At 48.1% G+C, this 17013-nt stretch overlaps 1 protein-coding gene across 5 annotated transcripts in view; it reads left to right on the top strand.

Moving 5' to 3' along the window:
• Positions 1-736: 736 nt before the first annotated feature.
• LOC119957803 (cation channel sperm-associated protein subunit gamma-like) overlaps positions 737-17013 on the top strand; it is a 157362-nt gene continuing 141085 nt past the window's right edge. For all 5 annotated transcript variants that reach the window (XR_005458932.1, XM_038785914.1, XM_038785913.1 and 2 more), the window contains exons 1-3: positions 737-816; positions 4144-4379; positions 11218-11271. Coding sequence is in view for 4 of the 5 variants with exons in the window: in XM_038785914.1 (XP_038641842.1) it covers positions 4185-4379; positions 11218-11271 (249 nt within the window). In the remaining variant the exon portion in view is untranslated. The remainder of the gene's footprint in view (positions 817-4143; positions 4380-11217; positions 11272-17013) is intronic.

Raw genomic sequence — 17013 nt, 5'->3', positions numbered from 1 at the left:
TGCACCGGCTCCTAGAAAGAGCACCCTACCCAAGGTCAACACCTCCACCCTATCCCCATAACCCAGCAACCCCATCCAACATTAAGGGCAATTTTGGACACTAAGGGCAATTTATCATGGCCAATCCACCTAACCTGCACATCTTTGGACTGTGGGAGGAAACTGAAGGACCCGGAGGAAACCCACGCACACACGGGGAGGATGTGCAGACTCCACACAGACAGTGACCCAAGCCGGAATCGAACCTGGGACCCTGGAGCTGTGAAGCGATTGTGCTATCCACAATGCTACCGTGCTGCCCTTGTCTGTGTTCGTTTCTTTATTGCATTTTAATTTGATATAGGGGGCCCACTTCATCAGGGGCCTACTTGCCATCGGGCAAGCTGACACCCTGGCCAGTCCGCCACTGCTGGCACCACTCCCCGACCCCCTGGCACCACCCCCACGCCGTCCAGGCATTCGGTTCATTATCACCCAGGGGGATGCAGTGACCTTCTGGCTCAGCAAGGGGGCGACTTGTCCTCCCCACCCCACCAGCCTCGATGCGCACGCGCGGTGGCTGCGGGTCCGGCCAAGTGGAGGGAAAGTGGGCAGGGCAGGCCTGCGCAGGCGCGGGCCAGTGGACGGCAAGGCCTGCGCAGGGCGCGGGCCAGTGGAGGGAAAGTGGGCAGGGCAGGTTTGCGCACGCGTGGTGGGGCCGGCGCATGCGCACCGACGGGTTTGGCGGTTGACCGCGTGCTGGGGGCGGTTGGGGTTTGAATGCGGCCGGCGCGAAACCGGGTGTCCGAGAGGAGAGGGAGGAGGAGGACGGGAAGGGTAGGTGACTCTTCTTTTGCAACGAAGTCATTTTCTACATGTAAAATGCGGGCGGTTAAAGTTACCATTGCCTACTCACCGGTACGTGGATGGAGTAGCAACGGCCTCCGCGCGCAGCCCCGTCCTTCGGTTTGCCAACTCAGATCACCTGTCTTCCTGGAGGTTTTGTCACGTGCCTCCAATGGGGAGGAGCTCGGGGGAGGAGCTGGAGCAGGGGAGGAGCTGGGGGAGGAGCTAGGGGGAGGGGGAGGAGCTAGGTGGGAGGGGGAGGAGAGGAGCTGGGGTTGGGGAGGAGCTGGGGAGGAGCTGGGGGGAGGGGAGGGGAGGAGCTTGGGGGAGGGGGAGGAGCTGGGGGGAGGGGAGGAGCTCGGGGGGGAGGGGAGGAGCTGGGGGGGGAGGGGCTGGGGAGGGCGAGGAACTGGGGAGGGGAGGGGCTGGGAGAGGGGGAGGAGCTGGTGTTGGGGAGGAGCTCGGGGGAGGGGGAGGATCTGGGGTTGGGGAGGAGCTTGGGGAGGGGGAGGAGCTCGGGGGAGGAGCTGGGGGAGGGGAAGGAGCTGGGGTTGGGGAGGAACTGGGGGAGGGGGAGGAGCTCGTGGAAGGGTGAGGAGCTGGGGAGGGGGAGGAGCTCGGGGGGGAGGGGGAGGAGATGGGGTTGGGCAGGAGCTGGAGAAGGGGGAGGAGCTGGGGAAGGGGAGGGGCTTCGTGGGAGGGGGAGGAGCTGGGGGAGGGGTTGGAGCTCGTGGGGTGGGGAGGGGAGGAGCTGGAGAAGGGGGAGGAACTCAGGGGAGGGTAGGAGCTGGGGAGGGGAGGAGCTGGGGGAGGGGGTGGAGCTGGGGAAGGGGGAGGAGCTTCGTGGGAAGGGGGAGGACCTGTCAGATGCTAAGAGGCATGCAAACTAAATCCCAAGTGGAAACCTTAGCAAGCTATTCCAAGCATTTTCTATTTGTATTTTACGACGAGAATATATGTGTATTGAAGAAAGGAGCCACAAATTCCAGTAACGCTTTTGAAGATGTAAAATATTGAACTAAAACATTCATTAAAAAACAAAAACTTAGACAGACTAGATTACATTTACACAGTCAAAATTAGTCTTATGAACATTCCCCCAAAAAGATTCCTATAAACACCCTTTCAGGCAATAGTGCTTACAGACGTCTTGGGTGATTCTTCGTGTTGCGGCTGGTGCACATCCCACTCTTCCAGGAGAATAGCGGGAGAGCCCCTAAATGGGGTTTGCGCCGGACACCAAATGTAGCGCGATGCTACCATCCCACAGCACCTGACACAATCTGGTTCTTGTTCTGCCCCCCCCCCCCCCCCCCCCCCCCCACCGCCGCCCAGGCGCAGTTGAGGTTGGCAGGGATCTCCATCACCAGAGATCAGATGTAATGACCACGCCAGCTGCGGGAGGGAGCTCGGAGGCCATTGGAGGTCCCAGGTGGGCGGGGACACGGCCTGGCACCCTGAGGCACTGCCAAGCTTCCAAGAGGTAGGGCCAGAAAGGGGCCATGGCCATGAAGGGGGTGTGGCCATGAAAGGGAGATTGAGGGGAGCATTTGGTGACCTCATTGCAGGGTTTTGCCCACCTGTGGGGGTGGGCGGGTCATATGGTCCGACAGTTGGAGGGGGGGCCAGATAATAATCTTTATCAGTGTCACAAGTAGTCTTACCTTAACACTGCAATGAAGTTACCATGAAAATCCTCTAGTTGCCTCACCACGGCGCCTGTTCGGGTGCACTGAATTCATAATGCCTAATTCACCTGACCAGCACGTCTTTCAGGACATGTAGGAGGAAACCAGAACACCCGGAGGAAACCCACGCAGACACGGGACAAATGTGCAGACTCCTCACTAACCCAAGCCGGGACTCGAACTTGGGTCGCTGGCACTGTGAAGCAACAATCCTAACCACTGTGCTACCATGATGCTAGCCAGAAAGAGGGCAGAGATTGAAGGGAGACCCTTTGGGAGAACCCTGAAGCTCTGATGTCAGTGACCCTTGGGATTGGGGGGCCTGCAGTCTCATTTTGAAATTGGAGCCCCGTTTTAAAGGGTGTCCTGATCTCTGTGAAGCAGGCTTGCTGGCGTCATCGGGTCCTAGGCATCACTTTTTGGTGGGTTTCACCCTGGCACTGAAAAAAGTGACTTAAGTGTGGGAGAAGGTGATGGAACCGGCGTGATTCACACTGGCTTTCCCGCCTGTAATGACACTTAGCCATTTATTTGGGAGAATTCCGCCCATTTGATCTATAAACGACTCCAGTAATATTACCACAAGGCACCCACTGTTTCTGTAGGGAAGAGATATCTCAGGGCTTCTATCTCTCTCCCATTCTGCTATGGAATTATTTAAAAATTCCAAAAACTTTAAAACAAACCCCCAGACCGTCACAAGGTTGGCTGAAATCTGCTTCACTTTACTACTTTTCATCGCCCTCTCCCAGCACAGAGCACACTCCATGTCTTACATGGCTACCCCTCAACACAGCTTCCAACTTCTTAAATATGGTTTTTCTCTTTCACCTTTTCCCATTGTCCTTCTCTTTCTTTGACATTGATCTTTTCTACAAAATAGAAACCTTTATGTGTTCCTTATGGCCCCACTGTCAGGTAAAGTAAAATGTAATAAATTTGCCATATTTATTTATTTATGACCTTTTCCCAGTTGTAAACGCCTTTTCACTTCCTTTTAAAATTCAACACCAGATTAAAGTCCAACAGGTTTGTTTCAAATCACTAGCTTTCGGAGCACTGCTGCTTCCTTAGTTGAATGAAGAGGTGGGCTCCAGAAACATATATATAGACAATATATGGCTATATTGTCTGTATACGTGTTTCTGGAGCCCACTTCTTCATTCACCTGACAAAGGAGCAGCGCTCCAAAAGCTAGTGATTTGAAACAAACCTGTTGGACTTTAATCTGGTGTTGTAAGACTTCTTACTGTGCTCCCCCCAGTCCAAAGCCGGCATCTCCACATCATTGAAATTTAACAACTGAAGACAGCCTTCTTTATTTCCCAATGCAAATTTCTACCAATGTCGTATAAAGCTGGAGGATAACCAAGTCAGCCTTATTCACTTCAAATCCCTACCTTTCACACTTAGCCACTGATGTTCTAAACCAGGCAGCCTAGCTATCTTCAGTTTATTAAATTTGTCTCACAACCACACAGTCTGCATAAAACTGCTTCACAGAATAACACGATAAACCCTAAAAGTATTAAAATAACAACATTTTCTTCAGAACAGAGCACTTTCCAGGTAATTTGAATGTCAATTGTTCTCTTTTTGTGTTTCAATATCTTTTTTAATTTCTGTTCAGTTACAGGATCTTGATTAACCAGTTCAATTTGTCTTGCTGCTATGCTTACGTTCCTTCGTCTTCTCCTTTGTCCAATTTGCCTGGCCTACAAATGTGAATGGCACATACGACTGAGTAACTTTACTAACCGTGACCAATTTGCAGCCACCATCCTGCAGCAGATTCCAAGTGCCAACCTTGATCTTGTGTTTCAAAATTTATCTGACCAGGGTATTGATCTTTTTAACAGACTTGACGTAAGTATGTTACATACCAATTCTCAGAACTGAACTAAAATGTTACATACAGATGTTACTACCTGTAAACTAATCAAATGGTTACAAATAGTGTGCACTTCTTATCCGCAAACTTGACTTCCTGCCACAATTTTTCTGTTCATATTTTAATGGATTTTGTTCATAAAAGGATTGCTCATAAAAGGTTATTTGCAAACAATTTATAATGAGAAAACATACTCACAGTTCACATCTCACAGTTATATCTGTTAGAATGTAAAATGTTAGAGATTAGTAAAAGTGTATTTGGCTCAGACACAGACAGGAGAAATTATGTTTGCATATTGGGAAATAGCAGACACTAAGCAAATACTTTGTAACTATCTTCATGGTAGGAAACACAAAACTTCCAGAAATAATGTGACCCAAGTGTCTAGTGAGAATGAAAAGCTTAAAAAATATATCAATATAAGTGAAGAAATAGTACTGGAGAAAGCAACAGGATTAAGTGGCAATGAATCCCTTGACAAAGGGATTTTGACAAAGAGTCAACTAGTTTTGAAACGTTAGCTCCCTTCTCCCTCCACAGATGCTGTCAGACCTGCCGAGATTGTCCAGTATTTACCGTTTTTTGTTTCAGATTCCAGCTTTTATCATAATGACTCCCTTGGACTCGCTACCCGAAATATTTGATATCAGTTTTGCTTTCATTTTTAAAAATAATAATCTTGATTATTGTCACAAGTCGGCTTACATTAACATCACAATGGTATTACTGTGAAAATCCCCTAGCCGCCACACTCCGGCTTCTGTTCGGGTACACTGAGGGTAGAATTCAGAACGTCCAATTCATCTAACTAGCACGTCTTTCGGGACTTGTGGGAGGGAACCAGAGCACCCGGAGGAAACCCACGCAGACACGGGAAGACACATGCAGACTCCGCACAGACAGTGACCCAAGCCGGGAATCGAACCCGGGTCCCTGGCATTGTGAAGCAACAGTGCTAACCACTGTGCTACCGTGCTGCCTTTTACTCCATGCTCTCAATTACAATTTGCCATCAATAGTTCCAATTTGGAATAAATTTGATAAATGGATAGTGTGCTCGAAGATATCCTGACGCACTCGAACTTATCCCAGGGCGCTCAAAGCTATCATGAACTCCCAAAGGTTATCTCCGTGCATTCAAAGCTACCACATACACTCAACAGCCTGCATTGAATAATACAAGTAGATGCATTATTTAAATAATGGTCTGTGATTTCCAGGTTCTTCAGGTCAGATTTGTGGGGTACCACAGAATGTACAGAGGGGAAGTGAAAAAGTACATTATGGATTATGAGAAAAGACTGTCAGTCAACACAAAGGAGTATCCCAAAATCTTTTATTGCCATACAAATAGTAAAAGGATGGTAAAAGGACAGGTAGGGCTGATTCAGGCATAAAAGGGAATTTACACATGGAGGCTGGGGGCATGGCTGAGGTATTAAACAAATACTTACTCCTTCTTTACCAAGGAGTTAGATACCAGGATATGGTGACAGACAAGCAAACTATCCCAACCAGGGTTCAAAATTGATAAGGACGAAATGTCGAATGAACTGTCAGTACTGAAATTTGACAAGACCAGCTGAGATGCATCCAAGGATATTGAAGGAAATGAGAATGGAAATTGCAGGGATGCTGGCCATAATCCTCCAGTCTTCTCTAGACACAAGAGGACCGGGGTAATGCAAATGTTACTCCCTTGTTTAAAAAGGCTGTAAGGACAATTACTGGCCAGTCGGTTAAACATCAATGGTGGGCATGCTTCTAGAAACAGTTATTCAGGATAGAATTAGTAGTCACATGGAAAAATATGGGTTGATGAGGACAGGCCGATCTTTTAAGGGGAAATCATGTTTAACTAACTTTCTGGAGTTTTTTTGAGGGGTTAACAGAAAGCGCCGATGAGGTTAATACTGTTGATGAGGTTTACATGGACTTCCAAAAGGCATTTGATACAGTGCCACACAACAGACTTGTGAGAAAAGTTATAGCTCATGGAATAAAAGGGGCAGTATCCATGTGGATACAAAATTGGCTGAATAATAGAAGGCAGAGAGTAGCGGTCAATGGTTATATTTCAGACTGAACAAAGGTTTGTAGAGGCGTTCCCCAGGCAATCGGGATCCATATTGGGACCATTGCTGTTCCGGATATATCGCTGGCGGTCCCTCGAAATCGAGCATGACTTCCGTCAGGCTTGGTGAGTCTTCAGGTATCTGAGGAACCCAGTTGTGGAGCCCCAATTCCTTCTGTTGTGGTGGCATGTTGTTGCACGTGGTGTGGAATTCACAGCCCTTGGCTGGCTCTCCTCTGCTGCTGCCGTTCTGCCTTGTTGTCAAGTCAATGAGCTTCGAAGCAGTTTGAGTCATGATGCAGCAAGTTGAGCCATGCCAGGCAGTCCACAGCCTTCTCTCAGTCAGTGCTGTCAATGCCCCCTGTTTATAGATTAATGATCTAGATCATGGTATGCAGGGGGCAATTTCAAAGCTTGCAGATGACACAGAACTTGGAAGTATTGTAAACTGTGAAAAGGACAGTGTTGAACTCCTAAGGAACATAGAAAAGGTGGTGGAGTGGATAGATAGGTGGCTGGTGAAGTTCAATGCAGAGAAGTGTGAGATGATGCATTTTGGTAGAAAGAAAATGGAGAGACAATATAAAATAAGGAATAAAATTCTTAAGAGGGCGCAGGAGCAGAGGGACCTGGGTGTATATGTGCATAGATCATTAGTGGTAGTAAAGCAGGTGGAGAGAGCAGTTAGTAAAGCCGTTAGTATTCTGAGCTTTATTAATAGGGACATAAAGTACAAGAGCAAGGAAGTTATGCTGAACCTGTACAAGACACGAGTTAGCCCTCAGCTGGAATATTGTGCACAGTTCTGGGTGCCACACTGTAGGAAGGATGTGAACACATTGGAGAGAGAGCAGAAGAGGTTTACAAAACCGGTTCGAGGGATGAGAAACTTCAGCGATGAGGAGAGATTGGAGAGTTTGGGACTGTTCTCCTTGGAGAGAAGAAGGCCGAGTGGAGATGTTCAAAATCCTGACGGGTCTGGATAGAGTAGATGGGGAGAAACTGTTCCTGCTCGGAAAAGGATGGGGAACAAGGGGGGGGGGGGGGGGGGGGGGGGGGGGGGGCACAGATTTAAAATGATTTGCAAAAGAAGCAAATGCGATATGGGAATTTATTTTCAAACGAGTAGTTTGGGTCGAATGCACGACCTGGAAGTGTGGTGCAGACAGTTCAATCAAGGCTTTCAAGAGGGCATTAAATGATTATTTGAATAGTGTTACAAACCCCTGGATTCAGCTCCACTTGATCCAGAGTGGCAACACAATTGAAATTAATAAATAATCCTCAGAAATACCCAAAGTCTTTGGCCCTTAATTGGCCAATAATTACAATCATCAGGTTAGTAAATTTAAACACAATTAAATTGATTAATATCAATAACTATAATTAAATATGCAGCAAATACAACAGGTTAACTATTATCCAATTCCTAACCCCCCCCCCCCCCCCATTTAATACTCATCCCACTCTCTCACTCTCTCATCCCACACACACGAGACAGACAAACACAGAAGAGAGAAGAGGGGAATAAAATAATAAGTAAAATATAAGAGTCGTTATTTCAGATGGTGTATTCTCGCCCACCTTCCATCACTTTAGGCGTTCAGTTCAGGATTTCAGTTTCCAGTCTAATGGTTTTCACTGTAGATTCATTCGGGTCTCGGCAGTTTCGGAAATACAGCAGCTATCCAGCTTTTCTGATGAAACACGAGGGAGAGAGAGCAGGTCCTTGTCCGTCAGGTCTACAACTGTCTTCCCCTGACTGTGCTTCCCCAGGCTCTCTGAAACTCATCCCACTCAGGCAGGACCCAATCACCGCCTATTAGTGGGCAGAATACCGCCTTTTGGTCAATTCATTGGCTACCAGCTAACCGATTGAACCAAGTCCTACCGATCTCTTGGGTGCTGAAAAGTCTGAGTTTTGCTGCCTGAAAGCTGGCAGAGTGTTCTCTTTTGTAACTTTTAAATCCCTCATTTACTCTGCTCGTCTTAAAGGTACATGTCCATTAAGCATCCACGGATCAATATGATAACAGCGAAAGTGTAGAAAGGGGAATTAAAGGGATCAACAGGAAGGGCCATTACAATAGAAACAATGTGCAGGGATATGAGGGAGGAAGGCAGGAGAATGGCACTAAGTCATGATGCTTGTTTGAGAGCCAGTGGAAACACAATGAGCCAAATGATCCCCTGCGCCATGACATTTCTGTGAGTCTCTAATGATGTGCAGATATGTGTTATACATTGAACTGAGTGAATCTGATCATGACAATGGCTTTTCATGTTCAAATATTTTATATTTACTCATCGGATGTGGGTGTTGTTGGCAAGTTCAGCATTTAATATTCATCCCTAATTGCCCCAGAGATGTTGGTGTTGAACCACCTTCTTACTGAGGTGAAGGCAGACTCACGGTGCTGTTAGGAAGGGAGTTTCAATATTTTGACCTGGTGACCTAACTTTGCGTGGAGTGATGATATATTTCTAAGTCAGGATGATGCATGCCTTGGAACAGAACCGAGATAGGGTGATGTTTCCAAGTGCCTGTTGCACTTATCCTTCTAAGTGGTAGGGATTATGGATTTGGGAAGTGCTGTTGAAGAAGATTTGGCAAGTTGCTGCATTGCATCTTGTTAATGGAACACTATAGCCGAATGCTAAAGGTGAGGTGAGAGTCACTGCCCTTGACATCAAATTTGACCGAGTATGGCATCAAGGAGCCCTAGCTAAATTGGAATCAGTGGGAATCAGGGGAAAACTCTTCGCTGGTTGGAGTCATACCTGCAACAAAGGAAGATGGTTGTGGCGGTTGGAGGTCAATCATCTCAAATCCAGACATCACTGCAGGAATTCCTTAGGATAATGTCCGAGGCCCAACCACCTTCAGCTGCTTCAGCAATCACCTCCCTTCCATCATAAAGTCAGAAGTGGGTGACTGCACAATATTCAGCACCGTTCATAACTCCTCAGATATTGAAGCAGTCCATGTCCAAATGCAGCAAGACCGGGACAATATCCCTGCTTGGGCTGACAAGTGGCAAGTTACATTCGCGCCACACATGTGTCAGGCAATCGCCATCTCCTACAAAAGAGGATCAAACCGCCCCTTGACATTCAATGGCATTATGATTGCCGAATCCCCCACAATCAACACCCTCGGGGTAACCATTAATCAGAAACTGAACTGGACTAGCCAAATTAATACTGTGGCTACCAGGGCAGGTCAAAGACTAGGAATCCTACGGCGAGTAACTCATCTGAGCCCCCCAAAGCCTGTCCACCATCGACAAGGCACAAGTCAGGAGTGAAATTAATACTCTCCACTTGTCTGGATGAGTGCAGCTCCAACAACACTCAAGAAGCTCGAGAACATCCAGGACAAAGCAGCCCCGCTTGATTGCTCCCCCTTCCAAAAACATTCAAGCCCTCCACCACCAGCAAACAGTGATAGCCGTGTGTACCACCTACAGGGGCTGGTTTAGCATAGGACTGAAGAGCTGGCTTTTAAAGCAGACCAAGGCAGGCCAGCAGCACGGTTCAATTCCCATACCAGCCTCCTCGAACAGGCGCCGGAAAGTGGCGACTAGGGGCTTTTCACAGTAACTTCATTTGAAGCCTACTTGTGACAATAAGCGATTTTCATTTCAAGATGCACTGCAGGAACTTACCAAGGTTCCTGAGACAACATCTTCCAATGCACGACTGCTACCATCTAGAAGGAACAGAGCAGCAGATACCTGGGAACCCCCCCCCACGTGGAGGGTGGAGGTTCCCCTCCAAGTCGCTCACCATCCTGACTTGGGGATATATTGGCGGTTCCTTCACTGTCGCTGGGGCAACATCCTAGATCTCCCTCCCTGACAGCACAGTGGGTGTACCTTCACCTCAAAGATTCCAGGGTTCAAGAAGGCAACTCATCACCACATAGGGCAACTAGGAATGGGCAATAAATGCTGGCCTAACCAGTGACTTCCACATCCTGTAAATGAATGAAAAAAATGTTGGTGAGACTCTTGTTTCAAATGTTCACTGTCTGGCACTTGCACCCATTATAGAATCCCTACAGTGCAGAAGGAGGCCATTCGGCCCATCAGTTCAGCACCAACCCTCGGAATGAGCATACTACCTCGGCCCACACCCCCACCCTATCCCAGTAACCCCACCTATCCTTTTGGACACATAAGGGGCAATTTACACCCGTGTCTCTGAGGATGCCCGTAACCTGCTTCTTCCACAACATCCGCACCTGATCATGGAAAGGTTGTGTTTAAAATTGGTGTCACAAGATGGAAGTCACAACTCGGACATATTTCAGCAGATAGGGGAAGCAAAAAACCTGGGCAGGATTTCCCGGCCCCACCCGCTGCCGGGAATGTTGGATCCCAATGGACATTTGGCTGGGTCGCCGAATCGCCTGCAATGGAGCCTGCCATGGCGAGGCTGGAAAATCCAATTTCCATGAAATTGTATATTTGAATAACTGAAGCAATTCAATATGTTTTCATCTGCTTACTTGAGCACACAATACAATTTTTTATTTTACTGCAGTTCTTACTAAATTCGATGCTCTAAATAAAATACATGCATTCAAAAAAGGTTACTGATTTGTTTTGGGATTTGGAACTTAGTATCCTTGCACATATATGTACCTCAATAAGTGTGCATTTATGACAAAATCAACAACTATTAATGCAACGCAACTTCCACATTTTAACCAAATTCTCTTTTACTTTCAGCACTACTTCGCTTTCCCTTATTTCCTTAAGATAGACTTGGCCTGTGGAAATAAGGTACTGTGGCCATTCCTTTTAGTACATCAAAAGTAACATCAAATTGCATTTATATAGTGCCTTTAACATGATTAAAAAGTCCCAAGGTGCTTCATAGGAGTATTATCAAGAGAAAATTGACACCGACCTGCGTAAGACAGTATTAGGTCAGATGATCATCAACTTGCTCAAAGTGATAAGCGAGCGTCTCAAAGTGAGAGGAATAGAGAGGTGAAGGAGGTGAAGGTGGGAATTCCAGGATTTAGGGCACAGGCAACTGGAAGCAAGGCTCCCAATGGTGGGGGCGATTGATGTAAGGGAAGTCCAAGAAGCTGGAGAAAGCAGAGATTCAGAGGATATGAAGTTTAAAATTGACATGTTGATGAGCCAAGACCCAGTGCAGGCCATGAAACGCGGGGATGCTGAGTGAACGCATGATGCGAGTTAAGATAGGAGCAGAAGGGTTTTGAATGAAACAAAGTTTATGTAGGGTGAAAGATTGGAGACCTGCTATCACAGGGCAGTCCAGCAGGAATCTATTTCAATTCTGACTGAGAAAGATTAACCAATCCCAGTTAACCTGTAGAATTAATCAACCACCACCTCCTCAAATTAGGTTAATCCCACACCCTGCTCTTTGTACCGCGCTAATCCTGCCATTTTATAAGCATTAACAGTTTAAACTGCTGTTTGGGGCAAGTTCACATTGACTTCACTCTCTCAATGGGGACGAGCAGTTTCTGAACTTTTTCTGAGCATTGAAATAATCAAGTCTGGAAGTGAGAAAGGCCTGGATGAAAGCTTCAGCTGGAGATGAATCAAACCGGGGTGGAGTCCAGCTATGTTAGAGAGGTGGAAGTATGCGGCCTTGGTGACGATGCAGTCAGGCACTTTGGGTCAGATACAACACCAAGGTTGTGAAATCAGGTTGCAGCTACAGACAGTTGTCAAGGAGAGGGATAGAGTCAGTGGCTAGAAAAGTACGTTTATGGCGGAGCTGAAGACATTGGCCAGAATTTCACTCAGCTCCGCCCCCTCGGAGTAGACCGCGCACTGTATCAATGACCTCAGGACGTTGGCTGAGGACCACCCACGGATTCTCAGCCACTGACCGGCCGAGTTCCCTACGGCGTCGGTCGCGCATAGTCTCATCCGTCGGGAACTCGGCGTGGCGGTTGCGGACTCAGTCCAGTGCCACCAGAGTCGGGGGAGGGCCGATCTGCAAGCAGGGGGGGACTTTATGAGGGGCTGGGGGCACTATTAGTGGGTGGTCCGGGTCGGCCAAAGGAGGGAACTATTTCTCAGGCCGGGTCCGCGAGCGGCCGGCGTCATGTTGCACGGCGTGTCCGCTGCAGGCCGCCGCCGTGCACATGCGTGGCCAGGGACCTGGCAATTCTCCGGGGCGTATCAGCAGCTAAAGTTGGGTGCTCTATGCTGCCGGCATGCTAGCCCCCAGACAAACGCAGGAACGGTGGCCGTTTCGTGCCATTTTGTCTGTTGTAAAACACTACCGTTCCCACGCCGGCGTGGGGGGCATTGTCTCGAAATCGGAGAATCCAACCCCCTGCCTCTGTCTTTCTCCTCCCTTCCCGTGCTCCACCCCTCTCCAGTCCTGTCTCAGTCTCCCTGCTCTTCACCGGTATCGCCTCACGTGCTCAGCTTTGGTTTGTGTCACAGGTAGGCTCTTAAAGGGGAGGCAAATGCATTTCCTGACCTCATTGGCGAACTGAAGCTCGTAAGGTGCCCGCTCTTTGCATACATGCAGGAAAAGACAGTTCTAATTACCTGGTGGCAGGTAACATAATTTGGAGGGTGGGAGGGAGACATCTACCATCATCCCATCGACTTAGATGATTTGTCTCATAACATCAGGGTTGAATATCTCTCACACAATACAATGGCTTCAATCCAGCCCATGGAATAAGGTGTGATCATTACATTTAAGGCATATTACCGAAGGAACACATAACCTCAATTGATTTATGAAACTGATGGAGAGGATAAGCCAAGTTCAGTTTTGGGGAAATTTCAACATTATGCAAACCACTGAGTTCTTGTTGAATCTTGGGATGAAGTCCAACCATTAACATTAATGCACTCAGGCGCAAGATTTGAGCAGAATGTTTGCAGATTCCTACTGAATATGCAGCCAGTATAAATGAGATTGGTAAGCTTTCACAGAACGTGGTTTTGATTAAATTGATGCAGATTATGTGGACGAGTTGTTCGAACCTCACAATGAAGCACTATCAGGCGGAAATCTGATGGAGCTGGAGAAGATGGGAGCAGGTTTGTGGGAAGAGGATAATGATAAAGACAAGGTAGAAACAGAAGTGACTCATTCAATCACAGTGAAGAAATGAACCGTATCACACATTGTAGTCACCTGCTGCACCCTGCACAACCTGGGGCTGCAACGGGAACAGGAGCTGCCTGAGGAGATGGAGGAGTTTTTTCTGATGAGGATGTTGAAGGGGATAAGGCTGAGGAAGTTGTCGAGGGAGAGGTTGTTGTGCATGAGGCAATGGCGATGTCCATACAGGCTCGGGATGCGCTCATTGCCCGCTAGATTCTTGGAGGGTGATGAAGTCATCAAATGAGGATATCCCATTATCTTCACATGGCCTCTGTGAGCATTGCTCTCCCACCTGACTGATGACAGCTCACACTCTCTCTGATAAGGCTCCTGTCATGGGGACGCCGCAGTTTCCCACAGTCCAGAAGAATTATGCCAACTTGTAGTGGGAGCAGTGTGTAGATCCTCATGGAACTCCAGACTCCTGTCTGGTTGAGGACAAATTGCTTGCTCTCATTGACAAGGGTCTGATCATGGTGAAGCAATGGGGAAAGTTTCACATCTCCTGATCCTATACCATCCTTGCTGGAGGATGAAGATTGGATGGGGGTCCAGCCACACTTTAAAAGGTACAGAGAGCACACATTGATAATGAGCAGAATGAGTGACCCTCACCCTGTGCATTGTGGGAGATATGCGCATTCCCATTGAGGTACAGGCACGACAGATGTGTTCAGTCAGTGTAAAGGGACACGAGCAATGTGCTGGGAACCTGGCAAAAAATACAGGGAGGAATCAATGGACTGAGAACGCTGCCTTTACCTTGTGCAGGAAACGGGTTTTTAGGTCGGTATAGGAACACAGCTCATCAGAACAAGAAGCCATAGAAAGAGTGCAAATTCATGAGGGTTTATTTACAGAGGTGAACATTATGTATAAGTGCTTAGCGCCCATTCCCACATTGTGGAACTCGAGGTCCTTAACCTTTCTAACCCTGCCACTCACATCTTGGTACATCTCCAACATGTACAGCAGAAGTGGAGGCAGCCACCAAGAACTAGGTCCCATCAAGGTGTGTGCCTCTGCACTGGTGGAGGGTGTGGGTGAGCACTGTGATGGTCTATTTCCGTGTCTGTGAATCCCCCCAGCCCGTGCTGCTCTCAGGGCTGGGGTTGGAGTCCTGTCTGCTGGGTACACTTGGCTGCTTCCCCTTTGTACCTGCAAAAGAAAGGACATCTCATTAGTGCATGGCAGGTGCTGAGAATTGGAAGACATGACTCACAGCATTGTCTGATGGATCCTCAATGGTTTATCACCGCTGACCACTCCATCAGCACAACCATCTTCAGCTGCTACATCAATGACCTCCCTTTCATCATAAGGTCAGAAGTGGGGATGTTTGCGGAAGACTGCTCAATGTTCAGCACCATTCGAGACTCCTCAGATAATAAAGCAGTCCATGTCCAAATGCTGCAAGACCTGGACAATATCCAGTCCTGGGCTGACAAGTGGCAAGTTGCATTTGCATCACAGAAGTGCCAGGCAATGACCAACTCCAACAGGAGAGGATCTAACCGCCCCTTGACATACAATGGCATTACCATCGCTGAATCCTCCACAATTAACATCCTGGGGGTTACCATTGATCAGAAACTGAACTGGACTAGCCACATTAATACTGTGACGACCAAGGCAGGTCAAAGGCTTGGAATCCTTGGGTGTGTAACGCACCTCCTGACGACCCCCCCCCCCCCCCCCCCCCCCCCCCCCCCCAAAGCCTGTCCACCATCTACAAGGCAAATCAGGAGTGTAATGGAATACTCTTCACTTGCCTGGATGAGTGCAGCTCCAACAACACTCAAGAAACTCGACACCATCCAGGACAAAGCAGTCCGCTTCATTGCTCCCCCTTCAAATCCTCCACCGCCGATGGACAGTGGTAGCTCTGTGTACCATTTACAAGGTGAACTGCGGTAACTCACCAAGGTTCCTTTGACAGCACCTTCCAAACCCACAACTACCACCATCTAGAAGGACAAGAGCTGCAGATACCTGGGAACACCACCACCTGGAGGTCCCCCTCCAAGTCACTGACCACACTGACTTGGAAATATATCGTAAATCCTTCACTGTTGCTGGGACAACTAACTGGAACACCCACCCTAACAGCACAGTCGGTGTAACTACACCTCATGGATTGCAACGGTTCAAGAAGGCAGCTCACCACCATCATCTGAAGGGCAACGAGGGATGGGCAATAAATGCTGGCGATGCTCACATTGCATAAAAAAGCACAGGAGGGATTGATGAATGGCTCTGTCCTCGAAGTCTGTGAGGGCCTTCAGCCCTTGCATCCCTCTGCTCTTTTGTGATCTCCCTCATGTTCTAAGTCAACTTTTCCTGCATGAAATCAGATGGAGAGGCTGTAAGCAGTACGTGCACCAGGGCAAATGGTCAGGATGTCTGGCATGTGAGAATGGTGAATGGGATCAGCAAGGTGGTGGGATATGGTGTGTGTGGGAGAGTGAGTGGCAGTGTCCCTTCAGCTGACTCACACTGGCAGAACCCAGGAGATCATTCATCCACTACCTGCGCTGGATGGCTCTCCTCCTCTGCAGTGCTAGCCATCTTGCTGGCTGGTTTTCTTCCTGACTGCAGTTACATCACTTCATGGCGAGCCTCTACAGCATCGAATAGGCTCTCCAGGAACAACTGAAGGACTGACTTCTTGGTATTGTCTGACCGCCAACAATATGTGTAACCCATGCTTAAACAGCATTTTGATTAAGTCCCACACATGTGCGGGAAGGTGGCAAAGTGGTTAGCACTGCTGCCTCATAGCAGCAAGGGACCCAGGTTCGATTCCGGCCTTGGATGACTATCTGTGTGCAGTTTGCCCGTCTCTGCCAGGGTTTCCTTCCACAGTCCAAAGATGTGCGGGTTAGGTAGATTTAATTTTTAATAATTATCTTTATTGTCACAAGTAGGCTTACATTAACACTGCAATGAAATTACTGTGAAAAGGCCCTGGTCGCCACATTCCGGTGCCTGTTCAGGTACACAGAGGGAGAATTCAGACTGTCCAAATTTCCTAACAGCATGTCTTTCGGTACTTGTGAGAAGAAACCGGAGCACCCGGAGGAAACCCACGCAGACACGGGGAGAACGTGCAGACTCCGTACAGACTGACCCAGCCGGGAATCGAACCTGGGACCTTGGAGCTGTGAAGCAACAATGCTAACCACTGCGCTACCATGCTGCCCCTGTTAAATTGACACTCAGTGTTCAAATATGTGCAGGTTAGGTGGATTGGCCATGTTAAATTTCCTGTAACATTATACAAATGTACAGCATGTGAAGAGTCAATGTTACGTTAAGCCTAGCCTAGAGGAAGCTAAGGGACAGTACTATAAATTTCACTGGCTCTTGGGCTCGGGGAGGAGATTAGATTTGGAGCTGAAGTTGAT

The sequence above is a fragment of the Scyliorhinus canicula genome, chromosome 27 (genome assembly GCF_902713615.1).
Source record: "Scyliorhinus canicula chromosome 27, sScyCan1.1, whole genome shotgun sequence".
Classification (NCBI taxonomy): domain Eukaryota; kingdom Metazoa; phylum Chordata; class Chondrichthyes; order Carcharhiniformes; family Scyliorhinidae; genus Scyliorhinus; species Scyliorhinus canicula.
The sequence above is the reverse complement of the archived record's forward strand: the minus strand, read 5'-3'. Positions and strand labels throughout refer to the sequence as shown.